General features: G+C 34.2%; 2 protein-coding genes and 1 long non-coding RNA gene across 5 annotated transcripts; all 3 read right to left on the reverse strand.

The window, feature by feature from the left end:
* Positions 1-2,361: 2,361 nt before the first annotated feature.
* On the reverse strand, positions 2,362-3,559 carry LOC7469107 (membrane protein PM19L). Its single transcript, XM_002312696.4, has 4 exons — positions 3,261-3,559; positions 2,934-3,153; positions 2,754-2,799; positions 2,362-2,654 (listed from the first exon to the last, which is right to left on the reverse strand). The coding sequence occupies exons 1-4, from the start codon at positions 3,385-3,387 to the stop codon at positions 2,535-2,537; spliced, it is 513 nt and encodes a 170-aa protein (XP_002312732.1). The 5' UTR covers positions 3,388-3,559; the 3' UTR covers positions 2,362-2,534.
* A 2,098-nt stretch (positions 3,560-5,657) lies between these two features.
* On the reverse strand, positions 5,658-10,556 carry LOC7469108 (glutamine synthetase leaf isozyme, chloroplastic). Of its 2 annotated transcripts, none has more exons than XM_006379987.3 (14): positions 10,278-10,556; positions 9,032-9,301; positions 8,801-8,840; positions 8,584-8,687; positions 8,452-8,500; positions 8,234-8,340; positions 7,961-8,048; positions 7,735-7,863; positions 7,549-7,623; positions 7,161-7,214; positions 7,027-7,064; positions 6,762-6,921; positions 6,593-6,653; positions 5,658-6,124 (listed from the first exon to the last, which is right to left on the reverse strand). In XM_006379987.3, exons 2-14 carry the CDS (start codon positions 9,283-9,285, stop codon positions 5,985-5,987), a joined length of 1,299 nt encoding a protein of 432 aa, XP_006380049.1. In that variant the 5' UTR covers positions 9,286-9,301; positions 10,278-10,556; the 3' UTR covers positions 5,658-5,984. The 2 variants fall into 2 exon arrangements, with proteins under 2 accessions (XP_006380049.1, XP_024463540.1); XM_024607772.2 differs by lacking the exon at positions 10,278-10,556 and adding an exon at positions 9,478-9,779.
* A 13,244-nt stretch (positions 10,557-23,800) lies between these two features.
* LOC112328506 (uncharacterized) lies at positions 23,801-27,083 on the reverse strand. 2 transcript variants are annotated; one of them, XR_002983452.2, is made up of 2 exons: positions 24,357-27,083; positions 23,801-24,210 (listed from the first exon to the last, which is right to left on the reverse strand). It is a non-coding gene; the product is annotated as an uncharacterized LOC112328506 (long non-coding RNA). The 2 variants fall into 2 exon arrangements; XR_002983453.2 differs by having other exon boundaries at positions 23,801-24,260.
* Between the last annotated feature and the right edge of the window lie 237 nt (positions 27,084-27,320).

Genomic DNA, 27,320 nt, shown 5'->3' on the forward strand with positions numbered 1-27,320 from the left:
AATCAGTGACCTCTTTCTCTCTCTCTCCTCTCTCAACTAAGGATTAAAAAATAACAAAAATGAGTTTTTATACCAAAATCAAATTGAAAAAATATTGAGGTACTGAAATTGTATAATATGCGATATTTTTAAAGTTTGGGGACCAAAATGTACCTTTCTTAAAACTTCTGGTACATCACCCATGTTTGGCGTCTTTTTAATTTTGGTCCTTATTCTTCCAATTAAACCCTTAACTAAGAAATCCAAATTAATTGGCCTTTCATCATGATTAAATTGCCTAAAATAAAACTTTGAAAATCAAAATTAATTATTGGAAAATGTACAGTGCCATCCACAATGTCTTGTGTGTGTGTGTGAATAGTGCGGCTCAACAATACCTAGCCTACATGTTTTAGATTTTTACTAGTTATGTAACCTGCGCTCCGCCGCGGGTCAAATATTTTTATTTCTTATAAAAAAAAACTGTATATACAGGTTTTTTCAATGTATTTTTGTAGTTCAAAAATATTAAGTGGAAATAAAAAAAACTTATTCATACATGTAAATCAATAAACTAAAAACTATGTATGCTAATAAATAAGTAAAAAGTCATTAACAATACCTAAAATAAAACTTGACAAACCAAAAGATAAATGCAAATTAAAATATTTAATCTCACAAGACGGGACATTTACCTTATTATGTTTGCTAAAAACAATTTATTACAATATTTTTTTATTCAATCAAACGATAATAGAAATAGATAAACACTTTAAATTGATAAAATAAAATAAAATAAAATAAATAGTATGCAATACTACACATATTAGAAATATTACTTGAAAATAAACATTTTTTTATTTTCAAAAATATAGTTCATCTATACAAAAGATTAAAAAAAAATATACATGAATAGAAAAATCTCTTCGAAAATTAAACACATAACCAAAAAATAATCATCTTTTAAAAGAGATTCTCTAAACAAAATAAAAGAGACAAAGAATATTAATTTAAATATAAATAATTTTTTTTTGAAAAAAAACATATAAAAAGAAGCATTAATTGAAAAAAGAAAAAGAAAAAAAGGTTAGGCACTGCTGAACTTGTCCTATTTTGTTAGGGCTAGGCTCATGCGACTAGGCCCTTATTTTTTTCCTGCACTCAGGGAGGACGACATGTCGTCTGCCCCAATTGTTTTTGGAAAAAAATCAAAAGACGTGTTTGTTTGATCTTGTCTAGATTCTAGCCATTATGGTGGCTAGGAAATCGAAGTCTAAGTTTTTTTTACCCAAAAATCTTTTTAACCTATTTTAACCCAAAACACCTTAAGAACCATAATAAACCTATTCATGGCCTCCAAAAAATCATTCCAAAAACCAAAATTAACCCGAGCTCACATATGTTTTTCATGAACTTTAAAGGTAAAAAAAAACACATAATATGAACTCCTTTAATAAAAGAAATTATTTGACACAAATACTGTCCGTTTTGATAGCCTAAATCGGTGTCAACGACATGTTTCTCTCTACCTTCAGGATTTGACGACTTCTCTCTCCACTCTCTCAACCATGAATTAAAAAATAACAAAAAATGAAATTTTTTATCAAAATTGAATTTGAAAAATTTTGAGGTACCAAAATTATATAATCTGCGTTATTTTTTAAGTTTGAAGACTAAATTGTATTTTTAAAAAACTTATGGAACGCTACCCACATTTAGTGCCTTTTACATTTAAATCTCTCTTCTTTCAATCACACTCTTTCATAAAAAATTAAAATTAATTAGTTTTTAATTAGAACTAAATCACTATAAAAACAAAGTTTAAGAGCATGTTTAGTGGTTGCTTTTTAAAGTGCTTTTCGTGCCAAAATATATTAAAATAATATTTTTTTATTTTTTAAAAAATTATTTTTGAAATTAGCACATCAAAACGATCCAAAACATATAAAAAAATTAATTTTTAACAAAAATTTTTAAAAACACAGATAGAACCACATTTTCAAACTATCACTTTGAATGAAATTAAAAAACCAAATAATTTTGCACAGTCGAGGATGAACACCGACGTCATGAAGGGTGAAAAACCCTTCCACTTTAGTTTTCTACTTAATATAATTTTTGGAGCCATGAAAGGATGCCACCTTCATCGCTATTCCTTAACGCGGCAATTGTCGTATGCTAATCAGTGTCCAAAAGAAAACATCCCTGTCAGGTGTCTTTATTGCGTTTCTCAGGTATCTACCATGGAGGTTTATTAATTAACTCTCAATCAATACATGAAAAATGACCCTAAAAACCTCATCATCTCATGTTCCCATCTGCGTGATTTGGGGCATTACGTAGAATTGTGGAATCTCTCGTCTTTATAGTAACAACATCATGTATATAAATTTCATTTCATAATCCAATTAAGAAAATAAATGTACTTACATACAGATTCTCAACAAAAGAAATACATGATTTGCTCACTCAATGGTCAAATCCAGTTTAATTTATTACCACAGATATGTGTTTTTATACAGAACAAGTTGCCAGGCTTCAAATCGAAGGCTCAATCAAACTCTTCCTCCCAGGTTCTTCTGTCGTGCGACCATATCTTCTACTCCAACATGGATAGCACCAGTGCACAATAATTGGGTTCCACTCACAATTATTGTCACCACTTCTAGAGTACGCTGTTTATCAACATCAACATCCAATACCATGCACTGTTAGAAAGTCTTTCCCTCGTTGCTTGTAACACACACACACACAAAGGAAAAAGAAAGACATACCAAGACTGAATCTGTCCAGCCTATGTCGATCTCTTTGCATGCGAATCTGCAATGCACATTGAGAAAAAGGCTTGGTAAATTTGAATGAACCAACATGAAATAATTGAAATTCGATGTGAGTTTGAGAGCAAAAATGGAAGATTCTAAGTAAAGACAGAGTGAGAGAGCATAAGCATCAACCCCATGGATAGAAGGGTGAGTGACAATGATGCTAGAGAAGACGCATATGCTGCGTGTAAGTTTGGAGCATTCCAGAGAAAAACGTTATGAAGTCCAGTAATAGAGGAGGTGAAGCCCACAACGCCGGCAAGAAGGGAGAGAATGATGAAGAAACCTGTTGCCAAATTTCCCATCGGGAAGTATATCGGAAAGATGCGTGCTGGGATTGTCAAAATAGCCGCTGCATAGATTCACACAGGTAAAGCACGAGTGCATATAAGTCAGTAATTTCTTGAAAACTTCAACCCATAAGTGAAAATAAATATCTCTGCAAGGTATCTGATTCACCTGTTTCACGAGATCTTACAATCCCATGATTTATAGCCCATGAACCGATTACTATCATGAGAAAATACAGCCCCATATTGAGGATTAAGAGCATGAAGGCAGCAGATTTGCTTGCTCCAGAAGCCATGGCCTTGTGACGGGCTCAAAAAACAGAAGGAGAAAATTAGTCACCCTTGCTTGTTATGCTAAGAAGAGATCCGCTGTATTATTATATATGCAAGTAGTTGGTCTTATCCAGAAATTTTAATAGATAGTTGCTGGTTCTGCCAGATTGATATGTCTTTCTTTACTTCCATTATGAAATGGCGTTGTCTTGATGTTGAAGAAATGCCTTCAATTCCTTACCCTTAGTCCTTTCCATGAGCTTGCCTCATTGAAGGGGAAGGAATCAACCTGAGTCTTGAAGCGGGGCTTGTCGGTCTGTTAACTGCAGGGCTTTGCTTTTGCTTGGAATAATATACTTTTCCTTTATCAGCAGATAAACAAGGAATAAAGTTTCCTGGAATCCTGTATCTACCTTCTAAAATTAGTACCACCAGCTATTAGCTGCGTTCACTTGTCCTTTCTTTTCTCTCGCTATGTTGATGGAAGTGAGCCACAGACATCACTTCAACTGGAAAATATTTTTCTGCACAAATTTTCCTACACGCCCAGCAAACAGAGAAGAAGATTTTTCAGTTTCCAGCTTGAATGCTATAGCAGATACTTGTAAATGGTTCTCCGTCTCTCTTCTGGACTGTCCTATTCGTTCAATTGGTGGCATGGGAAATAATTAAGACAATTTATTATAGCATTAGGACAATTTCTAGATTATATTTGGCAGCCAGAAAGAAGCAAAATAAGAAACACCTTGCCAGGTGCGAGCTGATAATCATAGATCTTATGAGTTAATTTTTTTTATTAAGATTTTTATAAATAAAAATCTTTTTAAATGAAATGGATTTAGCAAATATGTTTGGCTCAAGATATCTAGATTTGACAATCAACCGAGTCTAAGGTGCTCGAACTTGGCAGTCAACCGAGTCTAAGGCAACATGGATCTGATAAATATGTCAAACTCAAGGTACCTTGATTTGACAAGCAATCAAGTCCAAAGTAACGTGGGTCTAGCAAACATGTTAGATCCAAAATACATGGACTTGACAGTCAGCCAAATTCAACGTAATGTGGGTCTGACAAACATGTCAGACTCATAGTACCTGAACTTGACATTTAACCAAGTCTACAGTGCTTAGACTTGGCATGGAACCAAGTTTAGGATAAAGTGGGTTTGACAAATATGCTAGATCCAATGTATTCGGACTTGGTAGTTAGCCAAGTCCATGGTACCTGTACTTAGTAGTCAACTGAGTCAAAAGTAATGTGGGTTTGACAAATATATCAGACCCAATGTATTTGGACTTGGAAGACAATCAAGTCCAAGATAACATGGTTCTAGCACACATGCTAGATCCAAGATAGTTGGACTTGACAGTCAGTCAAGTCCAAAGTACGTGGACTTCGGTACGTGGGCTTGGCAATCAGTCAAATCCGAGGTATGGTTTAACAGTGTGCCAAGCCATGGCATGCCTAAGGGAATGACTAACTTCATCCCCTGGGCGTGCCGAAGGGAATGACCATCCTCCCTTGGACATGCCCATGGGAGGACCAAAAGAATGTGCATCCTCTCTTGGGCATGTTTGGGGGAATGACCATCCTTTTTTAGGCACGCCCAATGGAATGATCATTCTTTTTTAGGCATGACGTCTTCTCCCTTGGGCACACCAAAGAAAATGACCAGCCTTACTTGGGATCACTTAAAGAACGAACCCACCTCCCTTGGTTGTAGCCTGGGGAAGTGCTCAAGCTTCATGGGCTCAACTACATTTGACGTCTTGGATCCTAATCTCTCTATACCTTTTAAGTGTATAAAAGTCCTCCAAGAACCCATCATATTTTTATCAAACATTAATATAGATGTAAGAGATATTTATTTCTCATTAAATGCTATAAGAGTAAAATTACATTTCAGACTCTTCTTGTCACAAAATGATAAGACTCATGGGTTATAAATACACTATGAGACCTTCAAAATAAAAGGTTCAGAATCTTCATTCTCTATTGCATGCATATTTTCAAAGCATCTCTCTCGAATATTATTGTATTTTCTCTTTTAAAAGATATTTAGTTAATCATTGAAGAGTTCCTACCTTCCATAAATTTTTTTTTTTCTGGTTCTAGTTATAAGTCACATTGGCTTACAAAGCACCAAATAAAGTTATCAATCTTTCTAGTTAGGAAGAATGCATGAAGTTATTAGAACCAATAGATTAATCAATCCTAGGCTCAAATTTTTGGAACATCATCTATATGGTATCTAAATATGTTATTAGATAATTCCACACAAGGCCAAGGAAATAAATCAAGAACTCAATTTGATAGTGCCTGATAAAGTCTGCCCATAATTTTCAATTAGCTGCAGGGAAAGGTTCAAAACGTCGATGGTTTGAGCATCAAAACAAATTACTCGTTACTTGAAACTAATCATGAAGACCCTTTTCATCCACGGGATGTCTTCAATCTAAGAAGCCATTTTACAATCTTGGGCATGAATACTTGTTCATCAGGAACTTTATTTACAAGGATCTGTCCAGAAGAAAAAAGAGAGAAGTTTCCCATGCGCAGGCCAACTAGATCCAAGTGGTGCTCGCTGAGTCTCTTCAGGTTATCTTCAACCAACAAATATCAGACATTCATAGACAGCTTCTGAGCAGCAAGAGCTTCAGCCTCAAGTGTTGGTTCATACAAAATTGTAGTCTCAGCCAGTAGCGCAGTCACGACATAAGGGTCCATGTTTGAGGCTGGACGTCTATCCTCCAAGTAACCTAATAGCAAAACGAAAATAAAAGGCAAAATCAGGAAATTGATCAACAATGCAGATGTTGATTTCAGGACAGATCCAAAGTGCAGAACAATAACATTGTAAAAAATAGGAAATAACTCGTATAGTTGGGGAAGCTACCGATTCCAACACATTTATTTTAATCTATCCAAAAGGCTTTCAGGAAAATGGTCACAACATCACAGGATTTGCAACACTTGTGGACAATGTTTATTCTTACTTGAAGGGAACGCCATGTAAAGTCTCATGCTTTTGTGAAAATATTTCTAATTAACAAGACATTTAAATTGATTGAAGCCAAATTGCTCTATATATATATATATATATATATATATATGGATGATCCATTGGTCTTGTTGTGATGCCAAATATGACTAGAGGTTTAAAACTAATTCACCTAACGCACCAATCACTTTGAAAAGAGTCTTTGTAAAATTAGCTCACTCAGTACCTTTTCCTTGCTTCTCAGTTTCACGTCCCACCCGGATGGAACAGCCACGATTAGCCACTCCCTGCACATTAACAATTGAAAACCTGTAAACAATTTATGGCAAAGAAAAACTCCCTTCTGATTTATGTGTTTTCAGTTCATTGGAATTTCATATATCTTAAGAGCATACCCAGGAAAATGTGTCAATGCTTGCTGTTTCATGCTTTCCTGTCAACCTTCTCTCATTTCCTTCACCGTAAGCACTAATGTGTTCCTTATGGCGAAGTGACAGATTTAAGATTGCCTTCTTTATTGCTTCATAGCCTCCTTCCTCCCTCATGGTCTTTGTGCTGTCAGACATAGCAATATATCTATCACTCAGTATTCTCTTACATTCCGTGTGCCTTGGTACTATAAAAGCATTAATATTCAAGATAAAATGATAGTGCTGTTACCTGTAATTGGTGTGGCATCCAGCACCATTCCAATCACCCTACCAACACAGAGAATATATGCATTCATAATATTAAAGAGAACTATAAACTGTTTTCTGAAAATCATAATAAAGCTAAATGAGAATATGTATTACCTCTATTGGTTTTGGATCGAGTGAGAGCACGACACCAGCTTGTTCAGTGATTCTCTGTCAGAACAGAGGATGAGAAAAAAAGAAATCATTTTGATGCTAAAACAAACTCAAATCCTCCCCCAACCATCTTCAGTTTTACCCATCTCCAATTTAGGGTATTCCAAAACTTGCCAGTCTGATAAATTATAGATACCTTAAAGTGCAGCACGAAACTAATTGAAGGAAGAAGAGGGCAAGTTTATGAAGAAAACAAGGGCAAATCTTTGACAAGGAGACTGATAGAATAAGAAAAGTGACTGGAGCTTAGGGAGAGATGTCTTTCAATACACCAACTTTCTCCTTAGAGTTTCTTTCTTTCGTTCAAATTTTTAATACAAAGGTGAATTACCTCTAGAATGTATCTTGAAATCCAGATATGATCTCCAGCATCAATGCCCACACTAGGACCCACCTGATATTCCCACTGCATAACAACAAAAGACTCATGTAGTGATTAAAGAAAGCTACACTGTTAGCTACATTATTGAGTTGTGCATGATATGAAAATGCTAAAGGCAAGAGGCAAGAGGCAAACCTGGCCTGGCATAACCTCCCCATTGGTGCCGCTAACATTAATTCCAGCATATAAACAAGCCTTATAATGTGCATCAGATATGTCACGACCAAACGATTTATCAGCGCCAGCTCCACAATAATAAGGACCCTGAAATAGACAGAAATCACCATTGTATATTAAAATCCCATGTCTTATATGGTTATGTCAAAAATAAAACTGGAATTTTTTACAAGCAGACTATTACCTGAGGACCAGGATAACCTCCAACAGGCCAGCCCAAAGGCCACTTCACATTTGTTTGAAGCAAGGTGTACTCTTGCTCTATCCCAAACCTATGTTAAGAGATCACAGAGGATTAGCACATCTAATCCTAACCACATATTTATCACAAAGTACATGAACTCTACTTCAAAACCTGCGCATGTTGATTTGTTGAAAGGAAAAAAACTAACAAATTAAAGACTGACGTGTTGAAACAAGCATGGTAGTAAAACCAAGACAGCTTAAGAAGACATACCATGGAACTTCATCTACAACCTTCTTGTTGCTGAAAATCTCAGCAGCCCGATGGCGTTTGTTGGTAGGGATGGGCTCACCTTGTGGAGTGTATGTATCACACATAACCTATGTAGAATGGACAAGACAATGTCAATGGAGTGATTTATGCCGTTTAATTTCCCTAAGAATTCAATTCCTCAGAACCATAACTGGTTACTTTTCTTAGACAACACTCACCAAGATGTTGTTTCCTCCACGGAATGGGTCCTTGAAAATTGCCTGGGGACTGGGATAAGGTGTTAAGTCAATACTATTGCTTGATAATAGAAAGAAATACAGAATGCTATCAGATTTTTCATGAGATCTTACTATAGAATGACCTCGCTATCCTCTCCTGGTGCTTGTCCAGTACTTGATCCATCATAGTTCCACTTGGGAAGCTCAGATGGATGTTCTATAGGCTTTGAAATTGTCTGTAGACATCAACCGATAGCAACGAAAAAAGAAAGGGCATGAGAAAATCTAATCCTTAAATGAAAAGGCATGCAATTTATTTCACCAAGTAATATCACCAACGTCTTATTACCCTTGACTTGCTACGAAGATCAATGCCAGATCCTCCAATCCTGTATCAAAATGAATAGTATCATGAGTGATCCCAAGTCTACTCATTGAGATGTCGAAAGATCAATGCCATAACCTTACTGATGCAACTAGCTTAAAATTTACTATTCCAAGTGAACTCAGACTCAATCCAGAAAACACAATATCATAGCTATTCGAACTGATCAAATTAGATTAGCATAGACGATAGTACCAGATGTACTCAGCAATGAAATTGTTAGTGTACGGAGTAAGATCTAAATTTAGAAGATCCTCCATCCTATTGATAGTGCCGTTCTCAGACTTGACGGCGAACACTCTAAATTTAGCAGAGCTTTTAGCTGTTCCTTTCTTGTTCTGCTTCAAAACTAGAGAACTCCACATCTTTGCAGTCATGGGACTTGCGGGTGCTGAGTTCTTTGCTATTCTCATCTGCCATTGTGAAGAAGGCGCCAGAATCTGTGCCATATTCACCTATTCCTCCCTGGAAAATTAGAACAAATATTCTGACCAAGATTTCAAAACTTGACAAACGGGAAATTATAAACACAGTAGTCTAGCCAACCATGTCTACTGTAGACAGGCAAATCATATTAGCAACAGTCAAAACCAAAAGATGAAAGTGGATCAACCTCATAATTGATCAAGAAACAAACTTACTCTTCTAGCTACAGAGATGAACTTTAAAATGAATCTGAGTTATTTCTGGACCCTCCTATCAAATTTCCAGTTTGGTTATAACAAATGCCAAAACTTAAAAGATTTCAATTCTCACTTCCAAAATGGTCGAACAAATGTTCCTTCACTTAATTTCTGGCATGCTGCAATATAGTCACTATAGTCAGCTATAAAACAACATAATTTAAAGAAGGGGGGGATCAGTTTTCAAGAATTCAATATAAAACAATGTTTCCCCTCCAAAAGGAAAGAGAAATCTAAAGTAGGGAACTTCGTATTGGATGGCCATAGTGATAGTCCACTGGTTAATAGGTTGGCTTATTCTCTTACCAATACCATTCCTCATGTGTGGACCAGATCATTCAGTGGCATAAAGTTCATAAAGGGCTCTATTCTTTAAATGACCAAAAGAACCCCCACGAACCTCATGCTTGCTGGTAGCAATCTAGCCAAGATTTTACTGTAGCGCAGGAATCTAAGACCATCATGACAGCTTTGAAATGGAAAACAGGTTTTAGAAGATGAAACTCTCTCAAAAATTAATCTCAAGATTGATCAAACTATGAATGATACACTCAAACTTGTAAGAAGTTTAGTAACAGAACCTAAGGTTGCTTTCATTGTCTCAAATATCAAGAACTTGGTAGATATGAGGAAAACGTGCCAGATATATGCTCTTTGCCTACCATCCAAAGTCTAATTTAGGTCATCATACAAAGCTACCATTGTCAAGGAAACCCATAAAAAGAGTTGGCAGAGAAGTAAACAAGGTTCTTAATTACCTGGGAACTGCCTGAAAATGGCTGGAAGAGAGACTGGAATGTGGGTTGTGCAGCAGACAGAATTAGTTGCCTTAGCAGAGAGAGGGAAGGGAGAGGGGGAACTGTGTATGGTGCAGAAGTATATATTAGTGTAACATTAAACTAAAGGCTTTAATGATCAAAACAAAAAGGTCTCTTGGCTTTTCCCAAGCAGATAGGGGCGTCCTATGAGTGGCGGAAAATAGGTTTTGGTCTCTTTGACGACACCAAGAGAAGCTTTGGACTCCATAAAAATTATTGGAGATAAGGTTCTTTCTATCTCAGGGTTTTCAGCTCTCTTTTTCTACCTCAAGCACTGACAGAAGCTGGGAGCTGGATTAAATTATAGTGTATTGCATGCAAAATTAAGGTGTATGCTCCTAAAACACGTGGGAAAATGCTCTACACCATTGAAATTATTTGTTTTTCTTTTCCCTCCAAGAAAAAATGAGATGTTCGGGTTGCGGGAGTAATTTGGTGTTTTTCCATGACAAATTGGTGATTAAAGTGGTGTCCAGTGGTATATATATCTTTTTCACGTTTTCGAAATAGTAAGATAATTATATTACTCTTGAATTTAAAAGAAAAATTAAAATTGTTGATAAGGATATTTTTGTCTTTTTATTATTTTAAATGTAGTGCAAGGAGATTTTTACCCTTGGGTCAAGAAAAAATGAGACAACTAACTATCTAGGTGGTGGCCCAGTGGTAAGAGCTTGGGACCAAGAGATTTGCTCCCTCTGTGGTCTCAGGTTCGAGCCTTGTGATTGCTCATATGATGGCCACTGGAGGCTTACATGGTCGTTAACTTCAGGGCCCGTGGGATTAGTCGAGGTGCGTGCAAGCTGGCCCGGACACCCACGTTAAACTAAAAAAAAACTAAAAAAAAAAAATAAGACAACTGCTCAGGAGATTTTTATTTCTTTCGAATAGTTTTTTTTTTTTTGTTAATTTCATAACCATTATGGACATTTTGATCCTTTTCTCTTGATTAATTAATATTTAAATTTAAAAAATTGTTGGTGCATGCGGTGCTTTCCGATGGTCAAATCTGCTTTATAATCGTATCGTTGGAAGCATTGTTGTGTCCTTTTTTTTCTAGTGCGATGCATGTCTATAAGATGATTTGTCGCTGATGAGCCTTTTTTTCTCTCTTTTCTACCTAAATAATTACAAGTTAGCTCTTTTTGTTTTTGCTATTTCAATTTCTGACTTAATTCTTTTGATTTTTAATTTTTAGTTTTTACGATTTCTAAATAATTATCTTTTTATATACTCTATTTTTAAAAATAGATAATATTTTTTTAAAATATAATATTTCTAATATTACATTATACTTTTTTTTCTTTTTTTTATTTAGTAAATTTTATGTGTGTCTATTTTTATTACCATTTAATCAAATAAAAAAATAATTTTAATAAATAAATTTAGTAAATACAATTAGATAAATATCTCAAGTTGCGAGATTAAATATCTTGATTTATATATGTTTTTTAATTTTTTCAGTTTTTTTAATTATCATTAAAAAAAATTATTTATTTATTTATATATTTCTTGATTTATTAAATTAAATCCTTATATAAATTTTTTTAATTTATATATTGAATTTTTCTTGTGAGAAAATACATTAAAAAAGCTTGTATACGGTAAAATAGCTAGTTAGTTACCAAACCATGCGGCGCAATTCACTCCACCTACGCTGGTCCAAGAGGTTTCTATATCGTGGAATTTTTAAAGGGAGTTTTAATCTGTTTTTTTTTTAATTTATTTTTTTAATTATTTTTAGTATTTTGTATAATTATAATATACTGATATTTAAAATAAATTTTAAAAAATAAAAAAAATATTATTTCAAAATAAAAATTACTTTTAACTGCAAAAATAACCAACGGTAACGGTGAAAGACTGCGAGGACTTTTTTTTTCCCCACCGACCCTATATCTGTAATTACATGGAAGCATGGAGTTGTGACCACGGCGATGTTGACAGCCTACCTACACTTCAAATTCCAAGCAGGCGTCGTCGTTTTTACTCGATGCATCAACAAACACAACCTACTACCAAACTATATGAATGGTAGGCACGAGTTGTTAGCGGAAAAATTCTGGAAGGAGATTCCGATTTCCCACCGACCCTCTTGGCCTCTTAGTTTTCGAAGATCCTCAGCCTTCACTTTACGGTGACGCCATCAAACTTGCTGCTTACGGTAAATATTAAGAGATGGATCACTATTAGAAATTTAGCAAATATAAATAGAAATATTAATGTAATTTTTTTGTGGGTATATTATGGTAATATTTGTTGACTGAATTTTTCATCATTAAATCTGTCAGTAAACACCGACATAAATATTCTCACGGTATATACAAAGGTAATCGCAGTGAAACTATGGAATAAAAAAAATCAAACAGTATGATGACATGTAAGTTTTACAAACGATGTTACAAACAAAATTAACCCGACAGTAAAACTCATCCGTGAATATGCCAACGGAAAACTTTTGTTTGTATATACCGGCGACATTACAGAGGGTATTATAGTGGGATTCAAGAAGGAAAATCGTATGGTGACGTTACATTTCTACCAACATAATTGTTGACAGCGTTACCATCAGAATTATTTCATCGATCATTTTGTCGGTAATATTTAATTTATATCCTGGCATTCGACCCTCCTCTACCCCTCCCTCATTTCTCCTTCTTCTTTATGCATTTTTTCTGTAAACAGTCATCCCCTTCAATCTCAACACAATTCAACCTCTCACAACAAATCTGGCCACCACAATACTCAGTTTGTCAGCATTCGTGTTCTGATTCAAATTTTATTAAGGATTCTCCACCTTAAGTAAGCAAATCTATTCATTTTTTATTTGAACATAATTTTAAAATATTAATTTTTTTTGCATATTTTTATAGTATATGTATTTTGATTAGGAGTTTACTTATTTTATAGTTTTTTTTCAAACAAATTTGTTGTATGAATTTATGATTTGTATATGTTAAGGTTTGTTTTACATTTTGTGAAATTATATTTGTTTGTAAATTGATGAAACTTATGTCGAATTTTTTACTCAGGTGTTTTATGATGAAATAAATAATGGCTTATTTAATAGGTCTATTTTATATATGTCAATTTTATTGTCGAGTTGTAATTTCTGGTAAATGTGTACACATTTGAATTTATGTTGATAATTGATAATGAATTAAGAGAATTATTAAAATAGATTGAATGAGCTTGAGCTAAACCAATATATTTGCAAATTTATTTAGTTAACGTAGTTAATTAATACATGTTGTCATCATTATTTTATATAGGTTTGATAGAAGTAATGGATGATCGTTCATGGAAGTATCAAGATTCACCCCAAGGGTTACGGAGGGTGAATTATTATAATGAGGTTCAGGGTTTTATTAATTAAGCAATATCTAATCCAAGAAATATTAGTGGAGACGGTATTAGATGTCCATACAAGAGGTATAAAAATAAAAAGTTTATCGATCTAGATGTTGTAGCAATGCATCTTCTACAAAAAAGGTTCATGGAGAAATACTTGTATTGGTATGCACATAGAGAACCATATGTTCCTCACAATACCATAGTAGAAAGGATGGTTGAGTCAACTTCTAATACTAGCAACATGCATAAAGTTGTAGATGATAATTGTAACAACCCGGCTTCTTCAAAACCAAAATCATTCTGTGAATTTATAAATGCATTCCAATCATTAGCAAGGAACAACCCACATCGGGTAAATCAAAATCCCATAAAAAGTGACAATACATGTTCTCGCAACGATATTTAGGGTTTATCATAACAGAATTCATCTTTTAGTATAGTGCAATACTCATATGATTTTCGAATACAATATTCTCATAAAAGAGAATATCACTACATACAATCACCACCTCATGTATACAAGATCGTACTTTCGCATCCGTATTTCATTACAAATTTTGATACAAGTCCTTACAAAAATACCGAATGTCAAATATTCAACTAGTTCATTTTTTTTTATCAAATACATAATACCTAAAACATACTATTACATAGCACTTTTCAAAGTACGTGAACCCATGAAACGAGCTTTCCTACGCACCTTGATTGTGTGATGTCCCTATTACAAAAACAACATGGATACAAGAATTTTAATTAATTTAAACATGATAATAAACAACTAGAGGAACATTATCGTTACTTTTTGTTATTAACTTAAAATGGATACATTCCTTCTTTTACTTCTCATATGCATTGTGCAATCCTTATTATTTCGTTAAGTGTATTATTCTCACTCATATGCTCCAACTTCTCTATAGGAGTTATGGGGCTGAAGTTTAAACATCGGTTAGGATTAATTACTTCACTTTAACTCGGTCATCCACTTTGGATGTTTTTAGCCGTAACTAATTGTAACATCCAAACTCGGTCATCCATCTTGGATTCCATTAACCAAAACTAATCACAAAATCAAACCCATCATCTCTTACGAATATCATTAGCTGAAGCCAATCATCATAATCAACTCGGTCATCCATTTAGGATGTCATTAGCCAAAGCTAATTATCATATTCAACTCAGCCATCCCTCTATGATGCCATTATCCAAGACTAATCATCAACGCAACCTGGCCATCCATGTAGAATGCCATTAGCCGAAACTAATCATCAACGCAACCCGGCCATCAATTTAGGATGCCATTAGCTGAAGCAACTCATCAAACATAATCCAGCCATCCATCTCGGATGACATAGTTATTTTGACATTTGTCAACAACTCCATCAACATTTCATAGTCGTTTTGACATTCGTCAACAACTCAATCAACATTTCATAGTTGGTTTAACATTCATCGACAACTCAATCAATATTTTATAGTCGGTTTAACATTCGTCAACAACTCAATCAACATTTCATAGTCAGTTTAACATTCGTCAACAACTCAATCAATATTTTATTGTCGTTTTGACAATCTTCAACAACTCAATCAACATTTCATAGTCGATTTAACATTCATCAACAAATCAATCAACATTTCATAATCACTTTAACATTCATCGACAACTCAATAACATATCATCCACAACTAAATCATTTCATAACATTAACATTATACAAGAAAAAGGTGGAAACCACCAACCTGCTCCTCCCATGGGATATCATTGTCCGGTCGTAGGTCCAATCCCGGTAGCACCACCTAACACATTAATGATCACAAGTCAACATATTTGTATTTGGAAATCTTATAACTCGTCACCATACATATTCCAAAAATACACATGTTCGCATTCAAGTGTTCCACATATTACATAATTATACCGTGAAATCATTACAAGCATTTAAGTCATTTCTGACATGGAAATCTATTGTAGAAAATCGGCAGCAAAACTGATTCGTTGGTGACACAGGATTCGACATCGAAAACTGATTCGCAGGAGACACAGAATTCGAAAGCGAAATTTGGCAACGAAAACTAATTCGCTAGCGACACGGGATTCGATAGTGAAAACTGATTTATTGGTGACTCAGAATACAATAGCGAAATTCAGCAGCAAAAACTGATTCATTGGGCACACAGAATTCGGTAGCGGAAATTGATTCGCTAGCCATAGAGGATTCGACAATGAAAACTGATTTGCTGGTGACACAGATTTTGGCAGAAATTGCCAGTGCATATATGCTATTGCTAACTCAAAAATCATTAATGAAAAATGAGTCATTGCTGACCTAGAAATTGTCAACACTACACATGTCTACAGCTGACGCTAAAATCATCAGCGTGCACCGGCTACTACTGACTCAAAAATCGTTTATGAAAACTGAGTTGTTGCTGATCCAGAATCATCAACATAACACACATCTACGATTGACGATGAATCCGTCAGCGCACACAGGCTACTACTAACTCAAAAATCATTGATAAAATTGAGTTGTTGCTGATCTAGAAATCATCAACACAACATATGTCGTTGTCGATTCAGAAATCAAAAGTGGCAATGAAGTCATTTCTGATTTTACTCTTTCCCTCGACTAAGCATAAGGTTTACGTTAGTTCCCCCCCTTTATAACTCACCCCTAACCGAGTTTGAACATATACAGAAATCAATCACATTCAAAGTTTTATCACAAAACCATCAACAATGCATAGCCAATTCTCAAAATACATCTCCTTCCAAAGAATCCCTTAATCATCACTTTAAGTTCTCCATGGTATTATCCAAAGTTCATCAACACCATTAGTAGCAATTCAATAACATGTAACAAGTTCTACATACTATTTCACGTCAATCTAAGGATATTTGCCTATTTTTAGCTTGAAGCATATTTGCCTCTTTCCTTTAATCTTTTGCATGCATTCCATCAAGTCTGACACAATAATATTCCTAATAACATGTCATGTTCATACATATAACCATTTGATTCTTAAATAAACAAGTTCATCCATTACACACACAAATTCAAGGCATTAACATGGAGTGATTTCAGTTTCAACTTCCACATGCTTTTAAGGTTCAAATGACAATACAATTCTATACATAACATTTTTCTAACATATTTTCATTTAATTTCTTTAATCACATATGCAGAAGTCTTGTCATTAGCACAAACATTGGTTTTGTTTTGGTTCCAGCGTGATCTAATACTCTAACATTGTCACAATTCATGCATTTCGTCATAGGAAATTCGTATTTTGTCCAGCCTTCAATATGGTCGACCCTCTCCTAGGTTCATACCTTCAAAACCGTTCATGTTTATTTGTGTGTGTAAGAGACCATATAATGACAAGCTAACTTCAGTTGATTAAAAAGCCTATGTCCATCATTTTTTATTTATTTCAGAGTTCACTCTCATGTCATGATTTTATCTTTATGAAAATCCCCCCCGGAAGGAAAAATGACAGAAAGAGAGAGAAGCAGAATCTAGAATTTCTAGTCATGCTGTGAACAATTTTTGAACTTTGAAGCATAAAACATACCAAAGAACTTGTATTTGAACCGCATTGCCAGAGTGTTTTCCAGCTGATTTACCCATTGTTGCCAAATTAGACTTAGCAAGGTTAATGCTAAAGACATTATGGATTGGAACAATTACGTGTAAATAAAATAAACTCAACTATACAAAAAAGAAAATTAATGACAAGAAAGAAAGAAATCTAATAGTTTTATTGTAAACAAAGAATTACAGGGAATAAGAAACTAGTCTCACACCACTAAAAGGAATCACTCCCATATTAGAATCACACCAAATAACAAATAGGTTTTTATTACAACATATCCTACTGGAACTGCTAATCTTCTATATTTGGTTTTACGAATAACACTTACTAAATAATTAGACTCCTGACTGCTAATAATTAGCAGATAAGGACAACATCAGTTATTACTGCCACTTGGATGATAATCCAATAAGATTGACATCAATTATTGGATATCAACTGCCCTATCTTTCCAACATAAATGGCTAGAACTTTAGCCTACACAGAGTACTTCAATCCACTGGAATCTGATTCATCAAAAGCCTTAGCTTTATCACCCCTATTCATATTGTTAGATTCAGTCAATTCCTTCTGCTTCAGGTGCTCCTATCTTGATCACCAGAATTTGCATCAATTTCTCCACTCCCCAAACAACTTGCCTTAAGCAAGTAATGTTGAATATAATCTTGAAGCAATTTAGGATTAAGACGATAAACTTCACCTTCATGTAACTATACTACCTTCGAATAGGGTTTGGATGCACATTGTACCAAAAACTTGATATAACCCCCCCTCTTAGTAGGTACATACTAATGTGCCAATATAGAATCTACAATTTCAAGAGTGGATGAAATCTAAGGAATAATTGAAGGAGGATCCTTTAGTTCATAAACATAGGTAAAACCATGATAAGTTGTGAGATCTTCCACATTGAAATTGGACTAAATTAAAATTCTGTTGGTAAATCAACCAAATAAGAATTAGTTTCTAATTTCTTGAGAATCTTGAATGGACCATCCCTTCTAGCATGTAACTTGTTATATATTTCAGTGGGAAACCTCTCAAGTCTTAATCCTATTAACACTAGATCACCTTCTTCAAATTGTATATCCTTTCTGTGATGGTTTGCCTGAGCAATATACTTAGCAATTTGTTCTTCCATCTTACACTTAACATTCTCATGTAAAGAAAACATAAACGCTGTAAAATTCAGTCCTACCTCATTAACCTTATGAGGTAGAGGTAAGGAAGTAACATCTGTAAGTACCTTGGGATGTAAACCATACATCAATTCAAATAGCGTACATGATATTGTTCTGTTGATAGTGTTGTTGAATGTAAATTCAGGTTGGGGCATAATTAAGTCCCAACTTTCACCATAATCATTAGTTAAATATTTGAGCAGATTGTCAAGACTCGTGTTGGTGACTTCGGTTTGACTATCGATCTGTGGGTAGAAGGCACTAGAGAAAATAAGTTTAGTGTATAATTTAGCCTATAGTGTCTTCCAAAAGTAACTGACAAATTTGACATCTCTGTCAGAAACAATAGAAAGTTGAAGGTTATGAGTCACACAATTTCTTTTAAAAATATAGAAGCAATATGGGAAGCATTAAAATTATTTTTGCAAGGAATAAAATAATTCATTTTGGAAAATTAATCCACCACCACCATGATAGAATCATTGCCCCCAAACTGTTCTTGAAAGTCCCAATACAAAATCCATGCTCAATTTAAGCCACAACCTCTATGGAATAGGTAAGGGAGTTAAAGACCAATATTGTGTTTGCTACCCTTGTTCAATTGATAAATTATATACCTACTCACAATGGTGTTGATATATTTTCTCATATTTGACTGAAAAGACGATCAACAACCAAAGATAATGTTTTGTTTTGCCTAAAATGACCTACTATTCCCCCTATGTAATTCTTGAATAATAAACTCCTGAAATAAACCACTAGGAATACAAATATACCCACCTTTAGTCAAGTAACCAACTATAATGGCATAATCTGTTACTGGAATAGAATGATTGTTGTGTAAGGAACTCCATGTCTTTTGAAAATCTGAACATGTACTATATCAGTCTTTTAGTAAAGTAAAACCTTACGGATTTATTAAGAGAATGGTTAATGGATAGGGTCTGCGACTAAATGCATATGCCACTTTCTTCTCATGGCTAGTTTTGTGCTTGATGAAAAAATTGAATTGTTGCAGATAACTAATCCATCGAGCATGCTTACTACTTAACTTGTTTTGAGAATTCAAATACATTAACGAGTTATGATCTGTGAATAAAATGAATTCTCGATGTATGAGGTAAAGCCTTCAGTGCTTCAAGAGCATAGATTATAAATCATATTTTAAATATTTCTTCTTGGTATCATTTAACTTTTTATTGTAATACATAATGGGATGTCCTACTCGGCTCAATACACCTTTAATGCCTATATAGGATGCATCACAAGAAATTTCAAAAACATGAAAGAAGTTTAGAAGTTTAAGAACAAGAGTTTATGCCATCTTTTGTTTGATAATATGAAAGGCCTTTGTTGTAGGGAGAGACCACTTAAAAACTTTTTCTTTCAGACACTGTGATTGGAGCCATGATGGTGTTAAAAGCTTGAAAAAATTGATGATAAAAGGTGGCTAAACCATGAAAACTTCTGACCTTAAAAAAAGATTGTGATTCTAGCCACTCCAGAATTGCTCGAACCTTCTCTGGATCAGCTTCGACTACTTGTTGAGATTTAATAAATCCTAAAAAATTCACCTTGGATAGAAAAAAAGAGCATTTGCTGAGATTTGCATAGAATTTCTCTTATCGCAAGACTTGCAAAATCTGCTCCAAAAGTTCTAGATGTTCTTCCATATTTTGACTTGAAACAAATATGTCATCTAAAAACATGATAACACACTTGCCTAGAAAAGGCTTCGATGTCTGAATCATTACTCACATGAACGTGTTTGGTGCATTTATTAAACCAAAGGGCGTTACCAGTCACTCGTACAATCCGTCTTTCATCTTGAAAGATGTTTTCCATTCATCTCCAAATCATATATGAATTTGATGGTAACCACTCCTTAGATCTAGTTTAGAGAAGATTTTGGCACCCCCTAACTAATCAAGCTTGTAGTTCAGCCGTGGAATTGGAAAACAATACTTGATTGTGATCTTATTCACTACCTTACTATGAATGCACATCCTCCAACTCCTATCTTTTTTAGCATGAGGAGGGTTGGTTTAGCATAGGGACTTAAGCTTTATCTGATGAACCCTTTGTTTACAAGCTCATATACTTTTCGTTGTAACACTTTGTGTTCTGTGGGGCTCATTCGATAATGTGGAAGTTTTGGAAATGAAGAACTTGGAACCAAATCAATTGAATGTTGTATACCATGTAGAGGTGGTAGTTGGAAAGGGATTTTTTTGGGAAAACATTTTCAAACTATTGTAGTAAATGTTGAAGCGTTGCTGGCAAAACTTCAATTGTTGGTTGCCTTTTCTTATCTATAGCCTTACAAACCAGCATGAACACAACTGGATTCTCAAGTAGTGTTCTTTGAAACCCTTGAAGTGATAGTATCATGGTTGAATTCTATTGAAACTCTTTAATAGGAAGAGGTTTTGAAATTAACTTTTCCTTTTTGCATGTTAAGGAATAAGTATTTCCATGCCTATTATAATTCATCTTTCTGTCAAATAGCCATGGTTGGCCCTAGAGTAAATGACATACTTTTATGAGGAGTACATCACACCAAACTTCATCTTCAAAATGGTTGCCCAAAGAAAATGGTATCAAACAGCGATGTTGGACCATAATAGGATGTTTTTTAGTGATCCAACTAACATTGTATGGGGGCTTAATGCTTCTCTTTTTGTAATTTCATGTTCTCCATTGCTTCAGTAGAGATGACATTAAATCTAATGTCATTGTCAATAATTACATTAAGTGTCTTACCTTTGTGTGAAACTCTAGTGTGAAAGATGCCAATCCTCTTCCAATCATCTTCCACTTGTGTCATGGAATTAGTCCGACTAGATAGCATCTTGTGAACCATATAAATAGGTAGATTAATAGCCTGCGCTCCTTCCTCTTCAATCTCTTCAATATCTTCTTCCACGGTGTCTTGATCTCTATTTGATAATTCTACTGCTACTTCAAGATTCAATTCAGAGGCATGCATAATCTTTTTTCTCCGTTGTAGGGCACACTTTTGCAAAATACCCATATCCCTTGCACTTATAACATTATAGTCCTACAAAACCCATATTTTTTTTATTTTGATCTCCATAAAAGACTGCAATTTTAACAGTGTTTATGTTGCTTTTTATATTGTTTTGCATTGGTGATGGTAGACTCATTCCATGTCAATCTCTCATTGCTTTGTTTCTTTGGAGTGCTTGTTGCTTTTCTTATTGCAAAGCTAGTTAATAGGCTTCATCCACTGTGAATAGTCTGGCAGTGAACATGTCCTTTTTTATCTCCCCTCATAAACCTTTTAAATAACAAGCAAAGATTTGTTGATCAGTTTCTATAATCCGACTCCTCACTATTAGATTATGGAACTTTTCAGTGTATTGATCAACTAGCATGCTCATCCCTGGAGTCCAACGAAGCATATCTTGATACACCATCTATTCATAATTAACTAGCAAATATTTTATCTCCAAACAAGCTTTTATTTCTGCCTAGTCTTGTATGGATGGTTGGCTTATAAGCCTTAGTAGTTTTTCCACACTTCCCCGCCATGAACGAGCAGCCCCTTTTAACTTTAGTTTAATAAATCTAGCCCTCCTATTTTAAGGCACTGAAAACTATTCAAAGTAGTCCTCTAGAGACACCAACCAATCATGAAAAACATCGGGATCAAACTTCCCATTAAAATTAGATACTTCTACTTTCATTTGATTAGTGAGTTTATTCATAACCTTCTCATTTTCCCTGTTTCTACCTCCACCCAAATGTTCTCTCATTTCCTCTTCGAGTGTGTTTGGTATTGCGGTTGCTGTTGTGGTTGTGGTTTTAAAAAAGTTGTTTTATAAAAAGTACTTTTAATTGAGGTTGGTTTGGAAAAATATATGTTTGGTTAAAACTGTGGTTGAAATTGAGGTTAGACAAAAAGTAGTTTAATGTGTTTGGTTAAAAAAATGCTTTTCAAATTGAGGTTATAAAATAATTAAAAAATATTTTTAATTTAAATATTGTAGATTTAACTACCATTATTACATCATGAAATAAATAATATTGATCAAAAAATTTTTATTATTCCATTAAACTATATGCAATGTCATCACATACGAAATATATCCAACAATGACTATATTTTTCATGGTTTCTTAAGCACGCAACAACAAAAACTGAATTTTTTGTTACGTCATCAAGCGATATCCTTCTAATTTTTTGAATAAAACACAATTAAAATAAAAATAAAAACTGAAATTTTTTTAACTGGATCGGACCCGGCAAGAACATAATTGGAATTGCGATCAAATTTCACAAATGCTACGTCATCATGTGATATCCTTCTAATTTATGTAGTGTTATTAAATAATATTAAATATTAGTTTTCAAGTAAAACTCAATTTTTTTAAAAAAAATTTACAATTTCATTACGTACAAAATTCATTCAACAAGAACTACAGTTTTCATGATTTTTTGAGTGTGCAATAAAATTAGGTAAAATATTATCAGGAATAAAATTGAGATTACAGTACGAGTAAATTTAATTCACCTTAAACTAATTTTTTAAAAAAACAAAAAAAAAATTATTGTTCACGTTCATGTGAACAGTTCGAGTGAAATCAATTAACTACACTGGTTTTTCAAAAAAAAAAAATTGTTCACTTTAGTGAACAATACGAAAGTAGGGCATGGCTCCACTGTTCATTGGAAAATCACCACGAGAAGCAGCAAAATGCTGCTTCTCCAAACCTGTGGCACGGCAGCGAAAATTGGTGGGTCCTATCAAGGAAAATCACTTTTTTTTCTATTACCAAACACTGATATATGTGGTTGCGGGTGAACCTCACCCGCTACCACATTACCAAACAGCGTCTTCACCTCCACCCACATCTCCCTACTAATCCTGTCTCAGCCGACCCCTGCTATTATATCCAGTAACACTTCTCTGTAACATCCAAACAACCAACAACAGTTCCCAAGGTATGAGTAACAAGTTCCATTTGTTGTTGAAACTGGTAAAACATTAAGGTAGGTTCATTCAGTGGAAGTGTTTGTTGTTTAGAGTTCAAGTTGGGTTGGGAAAGACCATGATCCTGCAATCCCTGGTTTATAGGAGTGTCCACTGCAAGTACCAAGCATAAAAAGAATAATGGATTCGAAACATACTCTGATATCAATTAACGCCAAAGACATTATGGATTGAAACAATCACATGTAAACAAAGTAAACTCAGTTCTACACTCAGTTGTACAGAAAAGAAAATTAATTGACAGGAAAGAAAGAAATATGATAGTTTTATTGCAAACAAAGAGTTCCAGGAATAAAAAACAAGTAGGCTCATGCCACTCAACAAAATCACTCCAATATTGGAATCACACTAAATAACAAATAGGTTTTCATTACAACATTTTCTACTGGAACTACTAATCTTCTATATATAGTTTTACAAATAACCCTAAATAATTAGACTCCTGCTAATAACTAACAGATAAGAAAAACATCAGTTATTACTACCACTTGAATGATAATCCAATAACATTGACATTAATTATTGGATATCTTTCCAACATAAATGGCTGGAACTTTAGCCTACACAGAGTACGAATTTGATTCAGCAAAATCCTTAGCCTTATCACCCCTATACACGTTGTTAGATTCAGTCAACTCCTTCTACTTAATTCTGCTCTGGATGCTCCAGTCTTGATCACTAGAATTTGCATCATAGATCTAATGCTGTTGATATCAGCTCTCGGGACCTGCCAAACAAAGCTCACAATTGATTATAAATGTCTCTCTAATATTCCACCTTTAAGGAGAACAAAAGAAAAGGTGTGATAATGCTCTAAAGCAGATTCTAGAAATCAAAAACCAAATTAAACAATTAAGTCATCAGGAAATTTACCGATTCATGTGCATAAAAAGGCATCGAATTTGACAGCAATCAAGGAACAGCATGAGGTTTAACAGATAAGAAAACCTTCTTGAATCTTGACTTGTTAACCTCCTATAGTCAGTTTTGGATCCATGACAACACAAAAATCTCTCCTTTTGCAGTTTTCGTTTAATCCTTACCAAGTAATAGGATTACCACAGGTGCTGAATACAGCCCAAACAATTCTTTGTATCAAGAGCACTAGAACAGTATCAGAGATTAAATAAGTTAGGGAAGAATTATTGAGAAGCGAATTCACATGACAAGATGAAATTACTGACAAGAATTCTTGAGAGAATTTACATGACGACCACACAATCACAAGGGGAAAGGGGTTCTTCTTGAACTTGACTTAATCTCTTCACACATGAGAAGTATCTCACCAGGACACAGTAATTGAGATACAGAAGTGGGAATCTGTATTCTGTAAAGCAACATGGTCTCAATCAGCAAACTTCAAAAAGAATTCAAGAGGCTAAAATAAAATAGAAAAGGAACCCCCAATCAACAGAATCAGATGTCATCATTAAATCATCAATCTTCGTACCTTAAACAAGTTATAGACCAAGAGATCAAGATCGAAGGAGAAGTGTAGAGAATTGGCAGAGGTTGTTTTCTTTCAAGTTCGACAAAAGTAGTCCCCAAAATAAACCCTTAAGAGTACTTAAACATGAAAATTTATCAGAAACAACCAACAACAACAAAACCTTTACCACTTTTATTACATAATCTAATAACTGATCACTTTTTACTATATGTACAGTAGAACCTACAGCATGACCTAGAGCCAAGACATGTCACCATATGAAGAGGAAATAGTAGATTGTACTGTTCTTAAGGTGGAAAATTGGGTAACAATAACTTACATGAGTTATAGCAGCCTAACTGTTTTGAGGAAAGGCCACCACAACACTGCTGGGCTGAAAATGATATTTCTATTGAAATTCCCATTTTGAGAACCTCCTCACAGAAACACAGTATAATTTTTCCATCTGATACCAGATACATTAGCATGCTTACTGTGGATGAATACATAGAGATCTGCTATCAACCATTTCGTTGAGATCTTGTACAACACATGATGTGCAGTTTTTGAGAAGAAATCCTTTGAGAACAATGTTATAACATCTTAATCAATGGGCACTGTAAGAATGAAATATCAAGAGTCTATTTGGTCGCACATTTCAGCAAAGAGAGTTATTGCTTCATGGATCCTTCTACTCTTACAATGGCCATTGATCAAGATGTTATGACTATGAAAGCCAGAAGCGCAACCTTGGTTGACCATTATATTTTAACTAAATATGCTGTTTCTTCCACACAATCCACCCTAATAACCAGCCAAATTTCACCATGGATGAGCTAGGGTTCAAGCCAACCATCTTGACTGAATGATATAAAGTCATCTAAAACTGTTGTGATTGGTATTACCACCAAACACACCGTTTTTTTATAGCAAAAAAAAAACCACTTAAATCTAATGCTAGATGCAGAAGCAGTGCAAGTTAGGGTATGAGAATTTGGAACTGGAAGATTGAACAGTAAAAATAAAAACAGGAAAGTTTGCAATACTCATTTGTTGTTGAAGGTGAAAAGCGGCTGCAGAAGCCCTAAAAAGGCTTTTCGCCCAATCATCTCATCTACAAAGGTCGCTCTCATTGTTTCTCTCCAGATCACGGCAATCTGCTCATCTTGAGTATCTCGTTTTTAAACAGGAAAAGGATGCCCTCCCAATGGGCCCCGTGAGTTCATGACGAAACAAAACCCTAAAAGGCCCAAAAAATGCTCTCAAGTTCACCAGCGTCCCAGATCAATACCAGAACTATATGTTATTTCACGCAGGTCCCAGATTCTAAAACTGGACAATTACCTTCTCTACTAAAAAGATCTGGGGTTTGTGATGGTGCTTGACTACCTCCCATTCAAACAGGTGTCTTTTTATTTTACTCCCCAAGATCAAACAGGTGTCCTTTTCTTTTAATCCCCCGGATCAGGAAATAATCCCAGCAATTCATCAAACCAAAATCAAAACTACTTATTAATAAAAGCATGAAACAAATTAAAACTTAATTATAAGAAAAACCCATAAATCAAATTAAACTAAAATCCCCAGATAAAGAAAGTGTGTTTTTGTTTTAATCCCCAGATCATGCAATAATCACAGCAATTTATCGAACTCAAAATCAAAACTACTCACTAATAAAAGCACGAAACAAATTAGAACCCAATTAACCAAATCACCAAACATGAAAAACCGACAAATCAAATTAGATTGAAAGAAAATGCAAAACACAAATATTAAATCATACCCATATCCTATTATTTCATCTGCTCAAGAATCCCCATAGATTCAATCATTCGACAGACACCATGGACAAAATTCAAAGAGTCCAAGAGACTGACACTATCAAAACACACACCCAACAAATAAGCTTAAAACAAATCATAGTTACACAACTAATAAAAAAAGTGGGTGTTATTGCAAATCCAATAGAGAAGCTTAGATCATCTCCAAACTAGAAAAAAAAAAAAAAACGGACTTTTATTAGTAGTGAGACAGAGAGACTGTATTTTTATTTATGCTAGAGAGAGAAATATAAAGAGAAGGGGAGAATGGAGTTTATTACTTTATCAGATAAATAAGAACACAATCTCTTTTTATTCTCTGCGTTATCTTCACTTCTCTCTCTCTCTCTCTCTCTCTCTCTCTAGCGTAAATAATAAAAAAAGAATTTGAACATGATTATTTAAATTGGAAATTTTGTTTTAAAATTTTTTAAATAAATTTTGGATATAATTTTATTACATTTACTATTTTTTTTTAGATTTCAATTGCATATATTATTTTAATATATATATTTTAAACTTATTTGACAATCATTAAATATTTTTTTACATAGCATACCTTCACTATATGTTAATAAAGAAATTGAA

This window comes from Populus trichocarpa, chromosome 8 (genome assembly GCF_000002775.5).
Source record: "Populus trichocarpa isolate Nisqually-1 chromosome 8, P.trichocarpa_v4.1, whole genome shotgun sequence".
Classification (NCBI taxonomy): Eukaryota; Viridiplantae; Streptophyta; class Magnoliopsida; order Malpighiales; family Salicaceae; genus Populus; species Populus trichocarpa.